Genomic DNA, 24,743 nt, shown 5'->3' with positions numbered 1-24,743 from the left:
AATAAACGATATTGTGCAGCACGCAAGATAGACAGCGCACAGTGTGCTTTGAGGCAGCAGCCAAGAAAGCTTTAGTCCGCGTCTGTGAATACCCATGTGTGCATACCTGTGTGGATCAGCATGCTTGCATTCCAAAGGTTTCTCCATGTAATGATCTGCTAGGGAGTGTGGGGGGGCCACAGCCCCATCCTCCAGGGTGTGAAGCGGGTATGGAGGAGATCAAAACTCCAGACATCCAGAGGCCCCCAGAACACAAGAGACCATGGAAGACCAACAGAGGGGCAGCCGCGCCACTGTTCCAGTAAGAGCTGAGGAGAGTCCCAGATGAGGGCTCACTCAGCAGCCGCGGAGCAGAAGCCAGGGGGGGTTGCAGTGACGCGCCCGTGAGCTCCGCCGGCCCCCAGCTGCGCCTGAGTGACCGAGCCCTAGGCCGAGAGGCCGGGGGCACCCCACCTCCAAAGGGGCCCGAGCGAGCCCCAGGCCCCAGGCCCCGACAAGCGGCCGCCAAGGAGTGAGCCGGTGTGTACCCGGACGCCCACCCCCAGACACAAAGAACCACCAACACACCGACACCTGAGGGAGTCCGCCACCGGCAGGGGAAGTGGTGGTGGGTAGATACCATATTTCTAAGCTTTTCAGGGCCGAGTACAATAACCTCAGTTTTATCTGAATTAAGCAGAAAGTTGGCGGCCATCCAGGTCTTTATGTCTTTAAGACATTCCTGCAGTTTAACTAATTGGTGTGTTATCTGGCTTCATGGACAGATAGAGCTGGGTGTCATCTGCATAGCAGTGAAAATGTATGCTATGTCTTCTAATAATATTGCCTAGGGCAAGCATGTATAATGTAAACAGAATTGGTCCTAGCACTGAACCCTGTGGAACACCATAATTGACCTTAGTATGTGAAGAGGACTCTCCATTTACATGCACAAATTGGAGTCTATTAGATAGATATGATACAAACCACTGCAGTGCAGTACCTGTAATACCTACAGCATGTTCTAATCGCTCTAATAGGATATTATGGTCAACAGTATCGAACGATGCACTGAGATCTAGTATAGTTGTCCTATGGACAGATTCCCCCACCTGAGCTGTAGATCTCTGCAGCTCGTCCAGAGTCACCATGGGCCTCTTGGCTGCATTTCTGATCAGCGCTCTCCTTGTTCGGCCTGTGAGTTTAGGTGGACGGCCTTGTCTTGGTAGGTTTACAGTTGTGCCATACTCCTTCCATTTCTGAATGATGGCTTGAACAGTGCTCCGTGGGATGTTCAAGGCTTGGGAAATCTTTTTGTAGCCTAAGCCTGCTTTAAATTTCTCGATAACTTTATCCCTGACCTGTCTGGTGTGTTCTTTGGACTTCATGGTGTTGTTGCTCCCAATATTCTCTTAGACAACCTCTGAGGCCGTCACAGAGCAGCTGTATTTGTACTGACATTAGATTACACACAGGAGCGCTGTATGTAGTCATTAGCACTCATCAGGCAATGTCTATGGGCAACTGACTGCACTCAGACCAAAGGGGGCTGAATAATTACTCACACCCAACTTTGCAGTTATTTATTTGTAAAAAATGTTTGGAATCATGTATGATTTTCATTCCACTTCTCACGTGTACACCACTTTGTGTTGGTCTTTCGCGTGGAATTCCAATAAAATTGATTCATGTTTGTGGCTGTAATGTGACAAAATGTGGGAAAGTTCAAAGGGGCCGAATACTTTTGCAAGCCACTGCATATAATACTTCCACACAAGACAGTGCACGAAAAAAGATTTTGAACATATACAAGCATACACTTTGTGCATGTGTGCACCTTGAAAAAAGGTTATGTCTATATTTTGTGCAGCTTTGGGGTTTCTTTAAAGTTGCCAGTAGTAAGACACTCAAGCCTTTGTTGCTTGATATCTTGCAACATAAAATTTGTCGCGATTAGGAAGAATTGCCTGCTGAGTCATGAACTCAGCTCAAATATGTAGAGTAATACTTCTCCTAGTCTCATGCAGCTGAAGATTATTTTATAAACTAGTTGATAGAATGTAATCTATCTTGGACACCACAAGGAAGGAACAGTGTTACAGCTGTTCGTAATGTTACACTTTTGTTTTTTGTAATTAAGGACACCGAGGGCCTTGGTTGTCTGTTGTTCATGCTAAATATCACATTATAACAAAATTTTAGTCTTTTGCACTTCACCTGTGGGGTTTTCTCATTGATTTCTTTGCATCTCTGTTCAAAGCATCTCCAAGGTGAAGCTGTGGTTTGTGGTGATATTTGAAGTCTAAAAGCATGCCAGCTGCTTGTGGCATTGACGTTGTACAGTCATAACTGCCTTCCTGATATCAGTATCACAAAAAATAAGTCACTTTTATGGCATGTTGATCTATTGATAAGGTGGAGACAGGCCTGCCTTTTCAAGTGTTCAGGCACTTAAGAAGTAGCCTACTTAAGTGGCATTTAAGCACGCATAGAATAACTGATTTGCGCTTTTAAGCAATGCCCAACTCAGAACAAACCTTCCCACAGTGAACAAAATAAATCGATATGAATAAAATTATAAATTTTAGGAGGTTTATAAGATGTGATAACAAAGCATAATGTAATAAATGTCTATATGCCAATAACAATCGCATTAAGTGGGTAGTTATTCAATAAAGCTATGCAGTGCTGAGGTTTGTCCCCTTGAGAATGTTCTTAGAAGTAGAATGAGTAATTGGATTCTCGCCTGTCCTCTTCAGTTCAGCCCTCTCTTTCTCTCTCGCTCTCTTCTGCTCCCCCCCTCCCCCCAAGATCCAGGGATAGTCACTCTGTCTGGCTTTCCGTTGAACACCTTGCTGCTGTGACAGCAGTCAAGTGAAACTCGGAATTTTAAAGAGAGGGAGAGAGAGATACGGACAAAATTGCGTGGCTTCAAAATAAAAGCACCAATGACCAAAGTGTGAAATTGAAACTTAGTCAAGTTCAGTTTCCTAAAAAATATAGGTAACTAAATTACTCTATGGCTAAATTTAGTTCTTGTTTTTTTTAAAGATGCATATGCTTTTAACAAACACATAGAATCTGTCTGAGATTACAAGATGAGTTTTTTGCATTATTTAATTATTATTTATTTATTTATTTTGCTTAGGTTTTATTTTGAAAGTCTAAAGGAAAAGTTCCTTTATTATAGTAAACTCGACAGCTGCCGGCGCGGACACCTAGTTATCTGTGGACAGGCTTCGCGGTGGTCGGCTTCAATTATCGTTTTACTGGGACACTTTTTTTTAATCGCTCACTTTCCTTTAAAAAACAAAACAAAAAACGTTTTCACGGTTTCGAACTGCTGCTGCCGCAATTACCGGGAAAAAAAATAGCAGCAACGGTCCAGGATGAACTTTTCCTTATCCCGGTTAACATTTTCGCTTCTTTGATTGGAGAATCCCGGGCGTGTGGAACTACACTTTTCCATTTTTAGTGGGTTCACTGCGAGTGGAACAGTGGGCGAAAGTGTTAGGTGAAGACTTTGAACATCATAAAGCGTGGTGGTGATTTTCACGAGGAGACCTGAAACCTCGAATACTGACGGGGGAAATATTCAAGGTAAGCCTACGCGCTCATGGAAGAATAATGCTGCATATGTTGGTTGGCTTTAGAAACCTAGGCTAAAGTTAAACACACACACATATGTATATATCACATTATCTCTCGCTCTCTCTATATATATATGTGTATGTGTGCGTGTGTATAGAGAGACAGAGAGATATGTATATATCACATTATAGATAGCTAGATAGACGTGTGTGTATCTATTTATGTATGCGTTTGAGTATCTCTGATATACATTTGCACCTCAATTAATTTATGAAAACATTTTGTGAATAAAATATAAACTAAAATAATCTTACTAAATAATCTTTGTGCTATAAAGTGATAATTAATTTACAAAAACATTAAAAAGGAGAGAGATACTAAGGCTCATTTGTTACATGCCCTGTAAGATAATAATGGTGGTTCAGTGTTAGTACTTATTATAAATGGCTTGGTTAACAGTGGTCGACCCATTTTTAATGTGTTATTTTGCCTTGTTTATTTCACATTAATTTCTTTTTTCATTGCTTATGTGCGTGCTTGAGCTAGGAATACATCAGTGCGCTGTTTACAGTAAAAAGGTTGTGACATTGGTTACCATTTTCTTCACCTCTCTCAGCCTGTATCTGTACAAAGAGGTGATGTCTGGGTTCATGCTGCTGCCTGAAGGCAGCCATCAAAGGTAGTGATAACAGCTCGAACTTGCTCTCCTTACAGCTGTAGCGTGCGGTTTCCTGTCAGTGATGAGATGCACAATCAAAAGACTTCACTCATGTAGAAAAAAAAAAACTCCTGAACAACAGAAGATGGGCAATGGCCCAAATTAAATTAGATAAAGCAGCACATGCAGATATGAGAACTACTGGAAACTGAAAGTGATAAAGTAACAAATGAGAAGGGTATTTTTTTTAACCATTCATCTTGAGAAATGCAAATGCTGCTGTGGTTGTGTGACTCATTGCAGAAAGCGCTTCTCCTTTGTGCTGACTTCTTTTTTTTTAATAATGAGGAAAAGAAAGCCGTTGATGGCGAACCAAAGCCCTTGGCGATCACCTAAGGCCACACTGGGGGTGATTTAGACTTAATAATATGCAGTCTTTTGTCCGTGCCAGAGTTCGTATGTGTGTTGTTTTATTGATTTATTCATATCCCCGAAGGAAATGTGTGCAGCATTCCACCTGCTCCTCCAATTTCCTCGCAGAGTATGTCGAGATACAGATAAAGGAGCCATGTAATCACATGCACAGACATGCACCCTGCATCACTGTGGTGCTATGGGAAGGTATGCAAGGTCCAATGCAAATGTACCCTCAGGAACATTCCCCACGACCCATATTCCACCTAACCTTGAAAAATATCTCCGCATTCCTGCTTTGACTCAGCTTTCCTGGGGTTTAGTTGAGTGTCTGCTGCATGTGGTGAGATGAGAAAAAACAAACAACTTATTACAAATAGAATCTCACTTTGAGACTCATTCAGTAGCCGCTCAGCGTTAGTGCTGTAAATCAACATGACAGCAGCAGCACTGCTGGGCCCGTTGCTTCATGTAATGTGCTTCAGAAAAACAAAAACGTCTTATCTTTTAGGAAACGGTTGCACAAAAGTGTAGCCCAGTGAAGTCTCCTCCTAGCAGCACCATTTAAGCCAGTGTTAGAAAAGGCTTGAAATGCTTATTAAGGACCCCTTTTTTGTCCCTTAATTGATTCTGTCATTTTTCTTGATGAAAAATCATATAGAGCCATAAAATAAGTAAATCCAAACACATACGTACGTTTCAATGCAATCAGCGAATATTCTAATTTAAAAGTAAGTGACAGCTTTGTAAGTGTAAGCTGTCAGTATGGGTGTGCACAGTTCTTTTAACCACTGGCTGAACCAGCCTCTGAATCAGCCAGTGGTCTTTGACCCTTATTCATGCTCGCTGTCACTTCAGCTCTAAAGCCTGACAACAAAGAGCAGCTTTTGTTCCCTGGCTTACTCTTCTTCCATGCACATTCTTTGCTGCTTCACTCTGCTGCTTGTAGACGAGTGGGGTGAATTTAGATTGAAAACTGCCACAGGAAACAAACTCAGGCTACTTTAAAGGCACATTCATAATAAATATGTTAATATGTCTATAATTTAAAATGCTCCAGCTTGTTCCAAGACTGAGGGTAAAAGAAATGGTGAAACTGGATGGGTCGTTTTTTTTTTCCACATATTTAACTCAGGTGACTAGTCAGCAGAATAGAAGGACAGACATGAAAAGCAGTGACAGAAAATGTTACCCTGAGGTACTTTAAATCTTTGAGAATGACAGGAAATGGTATTTTCAAGGTACTTTTACTGAAACCAGGTCACGTATATCAAAGGGTTTAATAGGAGGTGCTTATCATTTGTAGAAAACATTCTCATTAACTCATGAAAGATTAAACTAAGAATAGACTAAAAATGTAAATGTTGCCCCTTTTCACAAGTGAATTGTATAATGTGATACCTAAGTCTTGTGAGATGTGTATATGAAATAAACATTTACTTTTGAAGAGAAATGCTAATGTGAGCATCCTAGCATGCCCTCAGTGGCAACGCTGAAATGCTGATCCTAGCAGTTTCGTCTACTGTCGTCAGAGCTTCATCTTTTCGTGTTTGGTTGAAAATCAACCCAACTGACAAGTAAATTATAATTCACTAGAAGATAAGTCTGTCACACGCATTTACATTAAGATACTTTTGGTATACTTCGTTGCTCAGTTATGGCTATATCTAGCAAATGTGTGTGCTGCATAGATGCTAGAAGTCGTGGCGTGGGCTGTGTCCCAAAATAACACAACACACTTAACATCTAGCCCACATTGCACAGGTCTTTGTCTGAGGCGATGCAACGCGTTTCAGTTCATCTGCTAGAGGTGTGAATTACCAAAGACCCAAAGGGGCAATATTATCATAATACCCAACTCAATGATACAATTTATTGTGATTCTGATACTTTTGCTAAATATTGCAATAAGTTATTGTGATATATTGTGTTTTATCATATATTTTCTGTTGCAAATGATGTCTTCAGTCATTTTTTTCTACAGCAAAGTGTGATTGTTAACCAGCCAGACTGACCAACACAGTTTATTCAAACTTGTAATTAAAGTTGCATGCACCTGACAAACTGAACTTTTTCTATTGCAATCTAGTCCAGTTTACTGACTAACTAAAATACTTTCTATTTACTTACCAATTCAATGCAAACATGTAGACTATTGTACCATTAAATAAGTCTTGAACCTAGAGAGTGATCACCATTTCTGAGATGTGAGGTGTTGTATGAATCCACTGCCTGTGATGTCCACATGTGTCAGGTTAATGCAACCCTTTCTGCTGTACCTTTCCTCAACTTTGCACTTCCCTTCTCTGTAGAACCTAGGTGTGGCTGTATACATGAAAAAGCATTGAGATGGTGTCAAATATCTGGATCCCATTGTCTTCATCAAGACCAGGTGATCGATATGTTATCTTCTTAGCTCACTCTGAATTGGGAGGTAGCTCTAGTGTTTACTTTGGCATCCATGGCTGATTATTTTCAGACTTTTTACTATCATACAGTACTCTTTACAAATCCATCTACTTTGTCTTGCCCTTGTAAGAAAAAAATAAGTCCATGTGTCTGATTTAGATGTAGATGGCACTTTTTTGGTTTTCGTTCTTTTGCTTTATATCACCCACACCAAAAAGTACCAGTAGTCAGTACTTCGTTTTCACATATGCCAGAACCAAAACAAGATTATGCCTGCCTAGAAAGGTAACTACACATTGCTGTCAACGCAGCCCATACAGTTGGAAGCGCTGGCCACAATGTTGATCACTACCTTAGACTACCTTATATTGTAGTACAAGCGTAAACCAGGTTGGTTATGTAGGTCAAAGTACAACCGCAGCAGATTTATTGGTACTCTAGCACAGTGTATTTGTGGTAGTAAACTGCTACCAAACATACACCGCAACTGTAAGTATAACAACTATAACCCTGCTTGATAACCAAGCGGTAGTCTCTATTGTAAAGGCATACATAAAACAAATTTAAACTACTGGATTTTTGAAACAGATTTGTCTCTTTATTATTATTACAATTACCTATCCTCAAGCTAGGGCTGCTCAATTAATCCAATTTTAATCACGATTACGATCTGGGCTTTCAACGATCATTAAAAATGACTGAGCCGATTATTAGCCCCTCCCTCGTGCTTTACTCTCACGCTGCTCCGTGTGGCAAATCAAGCGCACCTCTCTGCATTTCCAACATGTGTCACAACAATTAAGAAGACCCAAGGGAAGCTCGGAAAGCTATGCAGAAGTTATTTGGGGAGGAGAGTGACTGCCGTTGGTTGAAAAGAGAGGTAAAAGAAAAAAAACTTCAGTGGTGTGGAAACATTATGGGTTCTACTTGACGTGGATCAAGTAGACATAGTGTGTACACTTTGCTACAGTGTCGTAACTGAGAGCAACACTGCAAAGTTCACTAAACATAGATGTTTACATTTTTCATTTATTTTTTATATTGCAAACATTTGCACTGTTATCAGTATTTGCACACTATTTTATATTATTTTTTAAAGTCATTATTCAATACATTGTTATTGTTAACCCTTTAAATCCCTGTAGAACCTGAACCGCGTAAGCTAGCGCAATAATTTGTTTTGCATATGAAACCAGAGGAGTTGTACTTACATCTTATGCCATCAGCTTGTCCTCGGTCACGGTTCCCTTCCACATAAAGCTTTGCAAAAATTGCATAAAAAGCGCTTGCAGGAACAAAAAAATAATATTCCAGAAACACGCTTTGCCGATCCGATCAGCTGTTCGTAACACTTCCCACATTGAACAAGACGTCAACGCGAACTATCGCATGTCCGCCATTTCCTGTCCGAAACCGACTTCATTTTCACGGAAAATGTAGTTTTTTACTTGTAGGCCTTAAAAGCCTATACTGGTGTTTTTATAAGTCATGTTTGACTTTTCTGAATAGTTTCTGTGATGCTTAGAACTCGAATTGCACTGCTGGAAATAGTTTATTTTGATGCACATGCTGCTTTCTTTGCAAATTTGCATCATAGGATTGTTTTTTGTTTTTCCTGCAGTATATAAAAATTGATGTATCTCCAAAATAAAACTATGAAGACACTCAAAATAAATTTACTGTGGTGGGAAACTATGTTTTGCAACTTTTTTGTATTTAAAGTTTTGAGGGATAAGCCTCTTAAATTTCCCCAAGTAGAAATATATGTAAAAAAAAAAAAAAAAAAAAGGTTTTCAATTGTTTTGTAGTTTATTGCACTTTTTTGTAATTAATGTAATTACTATGGACTTAATGCATACATATTATTAAAATATGGGCTATAACAGTTGTATAGCAACTTGAAATGCTCCCAAAAATGGCACTACAGCATGTAAAAAAAAATAATATAAGCTCTGGTGGACTTGGTTCTATGGTAGGTCTTAAAGGGTTAAATAAATATCGTCAAATAATCGAGATCTCAATTTCAGTGAAAATAATCGTGATTATCATTTTTGCCATAATCGAGCAGCCCTACCTCAAGCTTCACAGCCACTTCATTACTAACACCTTGGTAGTTCAAGGTTGGGCCCTCGGACCTTCAGATTGCCTAAAATTTGCGTGTTAAAGATTCAAAAACATTAGAGAAACAATCTTCAGAGATTTTTGTCCATATTGACACAATAGCATAACGCATTTGTTGCAGACTTCTCATGTCCACTTCTCAGTGTAGTTTATGTTTGATGAATGAGAATGAAGAACGGCAAAGACAGTCGGCCTTGATGAGCAGAAACGTTTCAAACTTTTGTGGCAAAATATATTAGGTTTGGATAATTCACTAGCAAATATAAAAGTGTTACATATCCATGTACCTTGGAACACAGATTGCGTACTCCGTCTGGTATCATTTTCTGCCATCTGTGTCACACATTGTTTTGACTTTTGTGCCATAGTGTGAGAACTTGTAAAGATGATTCATATAGGCAGGTGAGTCAGACCCACATATGTCATTACTGGAAAACAGAATCAAGCAGACGGGGGAATCACAAGTGTTGTCTCGTTAACACAGTTGTGGGTAGTTTGAATGGATGCATGTGTTCACATAAATGCTGAGGCAAAGGCTCTTATCATATCATCTTATAAATGTGTAGGAGTGACAAATGGAGTGAATTTAGTTTCTGGATGTGTGGAGTCTTTGTGCTGAAAGGTGAGAAATTCTAAGACTGCTACGGTATGCGAGCACTGCGTCTCACTAACACACTTCCACGTATGCCAGGCTTTGGTCATTGCATCTCTTTCACACCCACATTCACACAAGCATAGGAAGTGAAAGAAAAGGGGAAATTCTTGTGCTGAATTGATCCCTGGCCAGTGTACATGAACAATAGAGAGTGAGTGCAGAATTAGAGATAGTTTACACAACAAGCTGAAATATTGTGTAAGAGAGAGTGGATATATTTGTTTAAATTATTTGTGTCACTGCAAACTTTGCAAAGACTCGAACCCAATTATATAATTGCACATAAAAGATTTGATAATAGGCATCATTGTCACCTTAACTAAGCTTACAGTGTGTGTTCACTCTTGTAGCTCTGGGTGTGGTGACAGTGGCCATTTATTTTTAACCTCTGATCTCTTCGTAGATATAATGAGAAAACTGTAATGAGCAGTTCGTGGGTGATGCTGCTACAAATCATACACTAATGCTGTGTGTGAATTCATCACCACTGCGATGCACCTGATATTTCACCCCAACTCTAAATTTAAAGTTTGGGGATTGTGTTAAGTACGTATTGGGACCATGGACTCTATTATGAAGATGCAAACAATAAGACATAACAAATTAAGACAAACATTTTAAAGCCTCAAGATTGGCCTTCTTACCTATTTATTTATTTATTTATTTATTTATTTATATAAATAGGAACTCTCTTTGATGATATGGGTAGTTTCTAAAATGTACTTTCATGAGAAACGGAACAGCTGACAAAGTAACCACACCCATGTTTATTCACAACTTCATTATTTCAGCTTATATGTATATATGTAGGAGGAGATCAGCTGACATTTTGAGCCAAACTAAATTAGGGTTTTGTGGAAGGATCATTTTGGGAATTTTAGCTCGAAAAAGTCCAAATTGGTGTGTAGGTGTAAAGGTCATATGTAGGACTTTGATGACACTATTGTCGTGTTTTTATAACCTTAGAATGATCCTTTTGTATCTACAGAGGGAGGGACTCCTGTTCCTCCGAGTCCACCAGGAGAGACAGAGGTGTGTGTTTAGGTTAAGGTACCACAACAGCTCATTTCTGTCCTAGCATGGTACCATGGTACAAGGGCCACCAAACAAGCTCATCACTTACTGCTTTTGAAGATTCATCCAAGCTTTGGTCTCTTGAGCTTTCGTTTCCGTTGTAATAACATACATGAAACAGACCGATGGAATTGATGTTTTTCCTTAACAGATGTCTCTCTCATGAGACACACTGATAACAGCAATTATCCCCTGCTCAAGCTTACTTCTTCTTAAGCCACTTCATTAAGCACACCTTGGTGTTGCAAGGTTGGATCCTTTTTGCCTTCAGAACTGTTGTAACATATTCAACAAAAAAACATTCCTCAGATGTGTTGGAGCATATTGACATGATGATATTACACAGTTGTTGCAGACTTATCAGTTGCAAATGCGTGATGTGAATCTCCCATTTTGCATGTGCTCTGTTGGATTAAGATCTAGTGAATGAAGAGGCCATTTGAATTTGTGAAACGGTGCATCATCATCCTGAAATCAGTCATTAGATGATGGCTGTTCTGTGATTGTAAAGGGATGGACAACCATAGCAACAATACTCAGGGAGTCAGTGGCATTTTGGAAGTTATGTACAAAGACTCCACTCTGACCTGCTGACCTGTTGATACAGGACAGAATGCTTTTATTAACACCAAATTCTCACCCATCAAACTATTGCAACAGTTTATCGTCTACCTTTGGTGAACATATGTGGATTGTTATTTGAGTAATTGTTGCCTTCTTATCAGTTCAAAGCAAGCTCCTCCTCTGAACAACAAGATATTTTTACACAGAGAACTGCCGCTCAGTGGATATTTTCTCTTTTTCTGACCATTCAAGGTTAACCGTAGAGATAGTTGGGTGGAAAAAATACAGTAAATTGACACCACCAATCACATCGTTTTCAATATCTCATAAATCACTTTTTTCCTGACATAGAGGCTGAAATTATGATACAGAGCTCCACAATGAATCATGTTATTATATCATATTGTATCATGCTATTCTAGTAAAAGTTGTAATTCAGATAAATAAGTTTTCTAAAGATCCTAAAGCCTTGATAAATGAAAAGACAGTAACATATTTTAAACTACAATATCTGTTTAACTGAGGCAGAGAAATATTACTGCACTCCTTCCTGGCAGGTCACTATATTACACATTAGTTTCTCAAGCATGCACCGCTTGAAGTTACACCTTAGCAACTTTTTTGCTTTTGTCACTTTTAAATTATCAGAGAACGAAATGCCAAAACCACACTTTGACACGGAAAATACAAAGGTTTCATTTTCACACGTCTTTGTGTTAGATAACTGAACTGAAAAGTAAACTGTGGGATATTTTGATATTGTCTTCTTGGCTTCATTTCAAGAAGATATCTTATGTCAAACCACAGTTCTGCATCACAAGAAGTGTCGCAGCTGAGAGAACTGGCTGGTGTGACGTGGCATCTTCACAGGAAAGCTAATGTTCAGCTGTCGCTCTCAAACTAAATGCTTGAGTAACAAGTGGTGAGGCTTGTGTGTTGACTGGGATGACCATAGTGAAGACATGTGACACAGATAACGATAGAACAGACTAACGCTCTAAAATTTAGAGCATTCTCATGTCGGTATATATAAGAAAATGCAGTTAATTCAATATGACTTTATTTACATGACAGATTATTATCTCAAGGCAATTTGTACTGTAAGCTAAAAACCCTACTGTTTTTATAGAGAGAATCCTAACAACAGACATCCTCTATGAGTAAGTATATGGCAATGGTGGGGGTGAAGAACTCTCTTTTGACACGAGGAGACCTCAAGCAGAACCAGGCCTTGGGAGGGGCAGCCAATTGCATTGACCAATTTGGGTGTCAAGAGAAGGAAAAGGGAGGAAAGAGGAAGATATAGAGGCAAAAAAACAACAAAGAACTGAGCATGTTAACATCACCGACTTATCAAACTCTAAAACTGAAGCCAGGCCAATAGAGCATCAGTGAAAGTGCCGCATAATGCAAAAAAGTAAGGTAGCATTTTGTGTGTTCATCAAATAAACCTCCTGTTTGTGTGTGTTTGTTTGCTTATTTGTATGTCTCTGTGCATTAATGGGTGGGTTGTGCAAGGCTTATATCTTTCTCAAGTATCGAGTGTGGGTGTTATAAATAGCAAGCTGTCCTCTCAGGATATGCAGTGTGATATTTCCCTGTCTTTCTATTGTTCTTTTTTCTGTCTGTCTGCCTGCTTTGTCTGTGGTTCAACAGGTTCCTGTCTGCTTTTTTGATTATTTTCCAGACATTCTCACTGTCACGCATACCATGCAGTAAACCCACGCGACGTGGTCACAGATCTAGTATTTGTTAGGTTTTAACTTCCACGCTATGAGCTTGTCTGGATGTGGTGATGTAAAGCAATGACACCAGACTAGGATGAGTTTCCGTCTTTGGTTGAAATTGAAAATGACAAAAATGCATTTGTGGTTATTTGAGACATGTCCGTCTGTTGACAGTCATGTGATTCTCTAATATGATGCAAAGTGGATTTTTTTCAAAGAAAATTCCCAGTTGTATATTTTTCTGCTTTAGACACTAACTGGTGGTGGACATGGAAACTGTCAGTATAAGCTTGCTTGACTATTCAGCACTTGACCTTGGAGGAAAAGCAGCTCACTGTAGGGTTATGGAAAGACTGAATTGCTGATGCATGTGTATGTGTTCTCATTCCCGTTACAAGGGGAAGACTGTTTCCATTGATAAGAGCTTAGAAAGGTCGCTGTGTTTATTTTGAGGCTGAACTCATTTGTGTTCACTGATATATAAGGACAGATAACAAACCAGGCGTCCAAATGAGAATGGTATCACTAAGAAAATGTCATTACATTAAACTGGGAACTTTTTGTTTCGTTTTTTTATGACTTCATGTAAAAAGAATGTAATTGATATGCTTTTTTTATTTGTTCTAACATTTTCTATATGTGGTTAAAATTGGCTGCAAATTAACACTGTGCTCTTTCATTTAACCATGCACACACACACACACACACACACACACACACACACACACACACACACACACACACACACACACACAGTTTTAGCCACTGATTTTAATGGTGCTAAATTGCTGTTCTCCTTGCATAAGCATTTACGCAGTTATAAATTTGTTCCCCTTTTAAAACCGTTTCACTTTTTGTATTTCTGCAGAACAGATGTTAGCAACCGAGCTGCAGCCGATGGATAATCTGAAGTTTGCGCTCTTCTTAATCATCCTCACCACTGGTAAGATCTTAGAGATACTTTATCTTGTTCATCATAAAGCAAACTGCATTCATGTTGTGCCACTTCCTACATTATACGTTATGTTGCCCTTTTTATAGATATTCTAGAAGAGACATTAAATGAACATGACAGAATTCTCAAAAATATATTAGATTATCAGTTTTTCATAGCATTTCCTTTATAGTATTTTTCTCTATGTGACCTCTGTTTGTGAGCATTAGACAACTAGAGTGCCTCAGATAGTAAGGAAATACTTTGCTGACACAGGAGAGTTAAAGCTTCCACTACCATAAGAACTCTTCGGTCAGTATCATAAAGCAAGGCAGGACACATGGGCTCCAATAGGAATCAATGCAACGCCGAGCTCATGAACTGATCATAAGTTTAAAATTTGTAAATTGTAACTGTGACCTATTACCCAAGTGCTGGCAGACACACATTCATTTACATGTCAGTTTTCTGCCCTGAACCTAAAGTCTAGCCAAAGTAGTGACATTTTAGCAAACAATGCAGGTAGATGGCAGGATTGTGTTACTGAATGCGGAGGTGTAGTATTCATTGCTTTCAGTCATGTAACCAAAGCAAAGCCCTGGAGGAGGAAAATAATATAGCGACAACATGCTAGGAAACACTCAGTACTATAGAACTGCAATACAACCCACTAAGTTTCCCAGTAGCTTCAAACCACAAATATTTAAATCACCTCAGTGAAGAGAAGTGAAAAATATTATTTGAGCACTTGTAGTCCACATTGCAAAGTCCCTGCAAGAGGTCTACTTTAGAAATGCTTAACTTCTCTCTCTTGAATAATCCCTGCCCTTAAACTACCACCAGGATGAAAGCACATACAGTAGAGTGCAGCAAGAGGGTTGTTTTTATCATCTGGACTGGTCACTAATACCATTGTGAAGTAGACGAAATTTTTCATTTTCAAAACAAGTGGGAGAACCAATTAGCTAAATGTGTTAATTATGTTTTAATACTGTGTGCTGTATTTTAACAGTTTCCAGTAACAATGACAATGACCTGGACTGGAAGTTTTGCGGCACATGGCACCATGGCAACAACCCCCTGAGCCTGAACCTCAACATCTCTACTGGCTGTAAAGGAATCTCCATTTCAGCCAATGAGAGCTTTCTGTCCATCAACGGGCAGATCACAGCCCAGTGTAGGAGATCTGAAGTGATTACCTTCAAGCACCTTGGACTTGAGTCAGGGGAGGACATCAAGTTCTGTCTGGACTGGGAGCCACTGCTGGACCAGTTAATGCTGACAGTAAGTGATAACAATTTTTAAATTTAAGTGTGGGTTCTAAATGCTATTTTTTTTTTGTTTCATCATTTGACACCCATTATTTTACTCAATAACATTAAAGTTCAGGAGAACTCAACTAAAAATGAGCGTGAGGTAGTTAAATGAAAGATGTGGAAAAAGCACATGTGTATAATAATATACCACCACCACATTCTAAAAGCCATATAACAAAATGTAAAATTTATATGATGTTCTGTACACTGCATACACTACACTAGCTAAATTCAAGATTATTATGATAATTTCTGTTTTTTGTTTTTGTTTTTCCTGTTGTGATGTTCAGGTAGGAGAGAAGAAGCTTATTCTGTGCTCACCTGCAAGCCTGCAGGATTCCTGCTGCACTGACCTGAGTGATGGCCCAAACACACAAGAAGCAGACTACGGCATCCTCAATACCGAGATTAATCATGATTTCATCACCGACAAAACACGGATGGCGTACAACTTTCAAGCACATTCCACCAACTACAGTAAGGAAGATTACACATATTGTGTCAGCATATTCTTGATAGAAAATCTGTGAATGAAATATATTTAGCAAAAAATAAAATTGATGTTCTGTACTGTTTTATTTGTTCCAATAACTCAGTTTGTCTGTAATGTTGTTCATATTTAGCTTTGCTGAACCAGCATTTCAGATTTCTGTTATCAAGTGCAGCATGTCAGAATCAGAACTTTCTCTTCTTTTCTGTTTTTGCAGCAGAATTATGTGAACAGGCGAAACGGGAATCCGGCCCCAACAAGTAATTTCCTCTCTTTTCCTCAAATGCACCAGTTTATTGCAGGGATATCATGGCAGGATGTTGTAGACTTGATCCTTCCTGAAGTACACAAACTTTGATTACAAACGAGGAGTGAAGACATTAGCTGTCTGATGTAATATTGCTCCATTCAAATGAAACATGACAAACTTATAATCATGGCTGTGCCTGATGTTTGTGTCCAGGTGTGCTGAGCCTCCATACGCTCACAAATCTGATGTGGAGATGAAGGAAGATTTCAAAGGCCACAGCGTCACATCACCTGTAAGACAAACACACAAAAGTTAAAGAGACTTGTCTTCAGATTAACCTTTTCTTTTTCAAACCAACCAGTGTGAGAAGGCTTTGATGATTTATTTTTAGAGAGTGGATGCTCTGTGATAGTGTGTCAGCTGTTGTATTGCAGTGTTACTGTTCTGAACTACCTCATCTTACAATCTCATTTAATTATAGCTACATTATAAAAAAGATAAAATGATCAAAATGTTATTTGTAATAAACTATACTGAAACAAAATGAAATTGAAAAATAATTGAAATTTAATAAAAACTAATGATAGCTCAAGAAGATGATCATTGTGTCAGGGATGAACTAAAAACAACATTTGCAGTTCATTGTAATTAATTTATGTCGCCCACTGTGGCACACGGATATGTTTTTATAGGTAAAAAACAACACTTGAACAACACACAAAAATGTCCCGCTCTGCAGAGTAATATCACCTCTTAAATCCAATTATTAGGTTTCTGTAGGTTTCACCTGAATCACACATCTGCAGAAGTGAGGTTTCACTTTCAGTCATACGACTGGGATGAAGATTCATATTTTTAGAGTTTGCACTGCTGACATTAGCAAAAAACCTTCTTTGCATCTGAGACTGTGTGCTTCCATTTTTAATCCAGACTTACTTTACAGCACATTTTTGAATAACCTAGAGTATTCATGCAAGTAGAGGGGAGAAGTGATGTAGTACAGAAAATAGGGTGGGAGGTTAGTCACATAAAAGTGACTGATGGCAGCATTCTACTGACGATTACAGGATGGTGTTGAAAGCTGACTTTTTTTTTCCTCTAAACGACCCTAAAATAGAGTCATTTAGTAACCCAACAATCTCAAAGCAGAGCTACAAGCAGAGCTGCAGAGTGAAGCAGGTTTTGCTTACATTGTAAAAACTCACAGTTCTTATATGTGCTGTCTTTTCCAGGCCATTGCTGGTAGACCTGTCAAGTCCAATATCACTGTCCACCTCCCTGCTGCCTTAAAACAAGCTGCGAAAAATGTTAACAATGTAGCCTGCACTTTCTTCAAGAACATCTCCCTGTTACAGGTAAGGCTGTTTGCCTTCAGTCGATACAGGCACATATGACAGGATTTCAGGTGACCTTATTTAGCTGTCAGCCTGCAATTTTTTCCAGTGTTCACATTTGCGATTCTATCTGGAATACTTTTGTTGCTTTGTGTGCAAATATTTATGCTGCATTGTGTAAGATGAAGATCAAGTTGTGTGTGTTTGTTTCAGGAGGCTCACAAAACTGCCAAGCCTATCAATGATGTGGTGGAAATCACGGTGGAGAACGAGATCATCAGAAATCTGCCTGAACCCATTAGGATAGATTTTTACCATGAAGCCGTATCTGTAAGTTTGTGTGTTTCTGTGGCGTTTAGCCTGTATCAGTACGCTCCCCACCCACTTTATATTACTTAAAGCTACTTCCTTAAACTGACACTTACTGTACCAAATAGTAACTGCTGAAATTGACTGCAATGTGCAGCAGTACAGATGTCAATACACACACAGGCTGTCAAATGTGGCTCAGGTGTGGATGCTGTTAAAAGACAAACAAGATGGTTTTTACTTCCGTGACGTCTGCATATCTACCTCCACGGTGCAGCAAACACACAGAAACCACTTATAGGTCTCTTTTCTAACCTTATGTCTGGCAGAAACAGACTGTTGTTTATGCAATTTATGAGGCTGTCTATTGCATCTGTGCAATGCACACAACAACACATAAAAGCACCTGTGACGTGGATATTCTTTGACATTGTGGTGACATTGCAGCTCATGTCTCTCCCCTCCTTCTTTATTTCAGAAAAGAAAAACAAGGGCATGTGTTTCATGGGACACCAGAAAAGGTTGGAACCATTTAGAGATGAATATTATGTGCTACTTTACATATTTATCTGTATTTTCGTTTATCATAATTTTCAGCAATGCGGATTGATTTGATATTTCCCTGTTGCAGATTCTCTGCAGGTGAACTGGTCGAAGGATGGATGTAAGACAGAACAGAGTGGGGAAAACCACACTGTGTGTCAGTGTAACCATCTGACGTACTTCACTGTGCTGGTGGTGAGACATGCGGATACACTGCTTTTCATACAACAAATAAACAACAGACAGAAACCAATAGTGATGAGATTAGTAATGATTTTTAAAAGATACACAGAAATCAACAGTCTTCATTGTACCAGTGTGTCTTGTGAAGGCCATGTTGCTCACTGCACTGTTTCCTATGGCAGGACCTGAATCGTCAACCAGTGCCCCACCTGCTGGAGCTTACTGTCATTACATATCTGGGATGTGCCGTATCTCTGATCAGCTGTGTTGCTCTTATAATATATCTCTGCAGGAAAAGGTACAGATGTTATTAATGTAATATACAATATAGATATTTTTTTTATTATTTTATTATTTTAACTTTCCACTGACTTTCAAGGAGGCGATCAAAGGAGCAGTCCTTGCCCATCCATGTGGGCTTAGCTGTGTCCCTCGCCTTCCTCAGCCTGATTTTTTTCTTCAATGGAGTCCTGGCTAACGTGGGAGGGGAAAGTGTGTGCACTTGGGTAGGAGCAGTACTTCACTACGCCCTCCTCTGCTCCTTCGCCTGGATGGGCATCGAAGTGTTGCACACTTTCTGGTTGGTCTACATGGTCTTCACCCCCCGTCTGAAGCCCTACATTTGGAACCTAGTTGGTTTTGGTGAGTTTCATTTCTGAAATGTATCTCATGACACATAAAGGTAAAGCACATGTAAGACTCTTGATTATTCTTTTCCAGCTCTTCCTGCTGTTCCCGTTGTCATCCTGGCTCCAATAGGTGATATTTATGGGCTCATAGAGGTGCCACCAAGCGAAGACCCTGAGAATCCATATAAGATGTAAGCCTTTCCTTATCTGATCTAAAATTATTTGGAAAGTGAATAAATACAAGCACATGCTTGTATTTAAAATCATGCTTTCAAGGCAACAGCAAAACATTTCAAGGGATTATGGGAATCTTTAATAAAATGCTGAGCATATTTTGAACATCATTTGGCCTTTATATTTGCATTTTTATTCTGGATTTTTTTTTCTTTGTCTTCTGACTGTTTGATTTTTCCAGGTGTTGGATGGATATAAATGAGAATAAAGGCTGGCTAGCTTTCTGTTTGACCAACATGATGACTCTGGCCCTCCTGGTGTCATCTGGCCTTGTGATGCTGTTCCTGGTCTACAGGCAGATCCGCACCAGGGATGAATGGAAACAGAACCGAGTGGCGTTTCTCAGCATCTGGGGCCTCAGCTGCTTATATGGGACCACTTGGGGTCTGGCCTTCCTTAAGTTTGAGCCCATTTCTACCTTTATTCTCTTCATCACCTGTATCCTCAACTCATTTCAAGGTCAGTGCTTTTGCTGTACAGTGATTCCAGATTACACTTCAGGTTTAAAATGAGATGTTATACTTAAGGACAAGTACCATAAGGATATTTTGCAGACCATCACGTGATAGATGAGCAGTTCGACAGTCATGATGACTGAGAGATGCTCTCACTCTCATACATTCTCCTACAGCTGTGCGAACACTGAACTGCTCCTGATAATACAGCTCACATGGACTCTTTGCTTTTCAGACAAAAACCAACATGGCCACTCACTTGTAAATATCCAGCAAAAGAAAAAAGGAAAAAAAAAATTAAACTGAGGCATGAAATGCCATGCATCTTCATCTTTCAAAATCCTTCGGGAGTTTCCAGAGGCATTATATTATGCTGGATACCCCTAATTTGCATATAGAACCCTACACCTCAACTTTATGCAAATAAGGAATGTGTACCTCAACACCACATAGCCTGTAACACAATGCAACTTTACCTCAGTGTGTTATGTAGATGTTTTTGTAGCACAGTAGATGGAAACAATGGAAATGACAGACTCCTTGGACACATGCCATTGGCTTTGCAAACATGATGAGCTCATGTTTATGAACTACTTTGCATTTGTTCTTATTTATGAATACATTCCAGAAAGCTGTCAAAAGAGGATGATGATGCTTCTCAACATTAAATTACATCATTGTCATCTAATAAATACACAGATCCAAAGAAAAAGTGACTTGGAATAATCTCCACGTGCTTTTATAGCTTTTAACTATTTATAGTCGGTTGTTAGATGGGAGTATATTCATTGTTGGCTCATACACTGTGACTGTACATGTGGAGCCAGTGGCCTATTGTATCAGTGTGGGAATGAGACAATGGCCATGATTAATCAAGGCCTTCAGTTGCTGTTGCCTATCAGAGACAAAGCTGTTTCCTCTCACATGCAGCATGCTTGTTTTTGATTCAGCACCAAATATGTGATTTATTAACCCCATTATTGCTGCATAGTGGTATCAGAATGTGTTCTATGCCAGCCATATAACATGCAGTGGCTAAATGCTACGTCTGTAAATGACCCTACCTACAGGTGTATTATTTTCTTAAACATAGAAACAATTTAGAGCCCAATCTAGCTGTTTGCTGACATGACATTATCTGCATTTATAATGGCTGTACGTTTGTATAGAATAGGATTCTCTGCAACTTCCTTGTTGCTAGCACACAAGCTTGGAATGGTACGAACACAAAGACCATCTGATCCAAGCAAAGGCAGGCAGCATAGAAATGACTAAACTATGTCTCATAACAGTAAAACAAGATTAAAGATTATTTTTAAACTGAATCGTTATGATATCATTGTAAGAACTACCACATAAATGATACCACAGATTATTTATTGTATTATATTTTTGTCAGCAGAAGTTGTTGTAAATAATATGGTTTATTTTTTACAAAACAGAATATAATTTTTCATTTTCTGTTCATCATTTTTAGAGTCATTGTTCAGCTACATCCAGGCAGCTGATAAAAACACGAGTGTATTGGTTCACCTCTGTACACTGTAAAATAATTTATTTTCAAAAATTCTTTAAATAAAAAAATATTAAAATAATGCAATATCTTTGAGTTAAAAAAATATTTTAAGGCTTTTGAATGATTTTAGAAACACGTGAAGTGAGCTGTTCTGCTGAGGAATGATAAGATAAGATAAGATAACCTTTATTAGTCCCACACATGGGAAATTTGTTTTGTCACAGCAGGAAGTGGACAGTGCAAAAGTTATGACGCAAAAATTAGAATACAATAAGAATAAATACAGTACACAACTGTACAGAATAGAATAAAATAATATACTATATACAGTAGAATAAAATAGAATAAAAATATACAATAAGATAAAAATAGAATACGAATGCTATATACAACTGAGTAAAAATACAACGATGCCAGAAAAGATTATTGCACTTAGTATTATTGCACATGTGTGGATGTGTGTGTTTGTTCAGTTAAAGTCTTTGTTGTGGAGTCTGACAGCAGTGGGGAGGAAAGACCTGCGAAATCTCTCCGTCCCACACCGTGGGTGCCGCAGTCTCCCACTGAAGGAGCTGCTCAGTGCTCTCAGAGTCTCCTGCATGGGGTGGGAGACGTTGTCCAACAGGGATGACAGCTTAGCCGCCATTCTCCTGTCACTCACCACCTCCACTGGGTCCAGAGGGCATCCTAGAACAGAGCTGGCCCTTCGGATCACCCTGTTCAGTCTCTTCCTGTCCCCAGCAGAGATGCTGCCGCCCCAGCAGACCACACCATAAAAGATAGCAGAAGCCACCACAGAGTCATAGAAGGTCTTCAGGAGTGGGCCCTCCACCCCAAACGACCTGAGTCTCCGCAGCAGGTACAGCCTGCTCTGCCCTTTCCTGTAGAGGGCGTCTGAGTTATGAGTCCAGTCCAGTCTATTGTTCAGATGAACACCAAGGTACCTGTAGCTGTCCACAGCCTCAATGTCCATACCTTGGATGTTCAGTGGTTGCAGTGGAGAATGCTTGTGCCTGCGGAAGTCTACCACCAGCTCCTTGGTTTTACTGGCGTTGATCTGGAGGTAGTTCAGCTGGCACCAGTCCACAAAGTCTTGAGTCAGTCCTCTGTACTCCTTGTCGTCCCCATCAGTGATGAGGCCGACTTTTGCAGAGTCATCAGAGAACTTCTGCAGGAAGCACTGGGTGGAATTGTGGGCGAAGTCTGCAGTGTAGATGGTGAAGAGGAACGGAGCCAGAACCGTTCCCTGTGGGGCCCCCGTACTGCAGACGACCCTGTCCGACACACAGCCCTGAGTCCTCACATACTGTGGTCGGTCGGTGAGGTAGTCCAGGATCCAGGTAGTGAGGTGATGGTCCACTCCAGAGTTCTCCAGCTTGTCCTTCAGAACCGAGGGAAGAATGGTGTTGAAGGCACTGGAGAAATCAAAGAACATGATTCTCACAGTGCTTCCAGCGGTCTCCAGGTGAGCGAGGGAACGATGTAGGAGGTGAATGACGGCATCATCCGCTCCAATGCCAGGCTGGTAGGCAAACTGAAGTGGGTCCAGTGATGAGCTTGTTAGGCGCTGAAGCTGAGCCAGGACCAACCGCTCCAGGGTCTTCATCAGGTGGCATGTCAGAGCCACCGGCCTGTAGCTGTTGAGGTCCTTGGGGCGTGAAGTCTTTGGCACTGGTACAACACAGGAGGTTTTCCAGAGCTGTGGTGGCATTTACTGCAAATAACAGATATTAAAGGCTCATTTTTTATGTAGTATATCTGAGAACGTTTTGCCACTGACTTATTCTTACTGCAAATCATGCTCGTTTCCTGCTAGCATATTTACTGCAAATTTTCTGTCCCTATAACACTCACGTCAAAGATTTTTTAAAACAATCAGATACTGTGGCAACTGAGTAAAAACAATCCATTTTGAATCTTGGTTTCTCGTCTGTCGCTCACAGGTTTCTTCCTGATGCTGCGATTCTGCATGCTGGACTGGATGCAGAAGCAGGCTGGTGGCTCTGGTCTTGGCAGCAGCAGCACCGGATCTACCAGGCAGCACATGCTCCAGGCCCAGGAGAAGAGTTAAATGAACAAAGATGCAGAAGCCGGACTTTGAATGTAAAAATAATGCCAGTATACCACCAGTGATGGAGGAGCTGGAGGTTGACCAGGACGTTTCTCCTGGAGGAGTGTTCTGATGAAATGTGTCTGTCAGGGGTGGTAACTGCAGGAGAATATGAGCTACAGCTAAAAAAAAAAGGTACAGCAGGTTCTCCATATATCCTACGTTTCTTAACTCTGTAACTCGGTAGTAACGAGCACAAGTTAGCTGTACGGGCAAACACAAATATGACCTGCTGTGTAACTGTAAAAGTGAAGATGGGTCAGTATTCCTTCCCAAACATAATCCAGCTGCTGTAACTTCTCAAACTTTGAGTGTACAAACCTTTTTTATTCACTCTAAATTATTTATTCTTGAGCTTGTGTTCTATTTAGTAATCATTACAACAGGAGAAAAAAGAAACATTTTACAAAATATATTTGCTGTTTATTTATAGCTCTATATGTCACACATTCTGAGTTATAATTAATTTTGGTGGCGATTAGCTAAATATTATATATCAATAATTCACTCAAGTTGCATTACAAAAAGGCATTTAATCACTTGATTCTTTTAATTTAGGCCCGTGGCAAAGAAATGACAGTATCACTCAGGAACTCCTTAATCAGGCCTAAAGCCTGCGTTTGCAGAAAAGCTAGACTGGCTCTAGTTGTACAGGAGGGGGATGTCAAAGTTCAAACTAACGTATGTGAAATTAGAAATTGTAAGTTGGAAATAATTATGAATTATTCCCAACACGGAAATTGCGAGCAGGAATAGATGCAGGTTACTGTTCTATTGTATATAAAAAAAAGAAAGCTATATAATACTATTGACGATGTTTTGAACTTTAGATAAGCTTTTTATTTTATATTTTGTATCATGTATGCTTTTTTATAGCTGCTTCCTAAGTTGTTTAAAGTAGCACTTTAGATTTTCGGTCATTTAAACATGTACTTGTTGAGCCTCAGTGAGTTTTCTTTTGAACTGTTTTAATGTGCAGATGGTAAATTCCATATTGCATTTGTCCACACTGTAAATTAATAAGTGAATATTTTATAAATGAATCCAGAGTGACTGTTTTTCTTTTTTTCAAACCTGATTATCAGACCTTTGTCTTTAAAATGGGCCAAAATGCATTTATTTGGTTGGATGCGTTCCAGTATTAAATAGAAATGTAAAATTGTCATGTATTTCATTGGCGTTATGTTTCAGTCATGTCCAGCAGAACTCACATATGTAAGCTTTTAGATACTGTGATGTTTGCACAAA

The 24,743-nt window shown here is 39.5% G+C and overlaps 1 protein-coding gene across 2 annotated transcripts; it reads left to right on the top strand.

Moving 5' to 3' along the window:
• The first annotated feature begins 3,173 nt into the window (after positions 1-3,173).
• adgrg1 (adhesion G protein-coupled receptor G1) lies at positions 3,174-24,735 on the top strand. Of its 2 annotated transcripts, none has more exons than XM_082526489.1 (15): positions 3,174-3,579; positions 14,066-14,135; positions 15,139-15,410; positions 15,733-15,919; positions 16,150-16,192; positions 16,396-16,474; positions 17,415-17,537; positions 17,730-17,846; positions 18,304-18,346; positions 18,457-18,563; positions 18,734-18,849; positions 18,931-19,193; positions 19,272-19,371; positions 19,596-19,873; positions 23,329-24,735. In XM_082526489.1, the coding sequence occupies exons 2-15, from the start codon at positions 14,066-14,068 to the stop codon at positions 23,454-23,456; spliced, it is 1,926 nt and encodes a 641-aa protein (XP_082382615.1). In that variant the 5' UTR covers positions 3,174-3,579; the 3' UTR covers positions 23,457-24,735. The 2 variants fall into 2 exon arrangements, with proteins under 2 accessions (XP_082382615.1, XP_082382614.1); XM_082526488.1 differs by having other exon boundaries at positions 14,061-14,135.
• The last annotated feature ends 8 nt before the right edge of the window (positions 24,736-24,743 follow it).

This window comes from Aulonocara stuartgranti (assembly GCF_965226115.1).
Source record: "Aulonocara stuartgranti genome assembly, chromosome: 1".
Taxonomy (NCBI): Eukaryota; Metazoa; Chordata; class Actinopteri; order Cichliformes; family Cichlidae; genus Aulonocara; species Aulonocara stuartgranti.
This window is presented reverse-complemented; position numbering and strand designations above follow the sequence as displayed.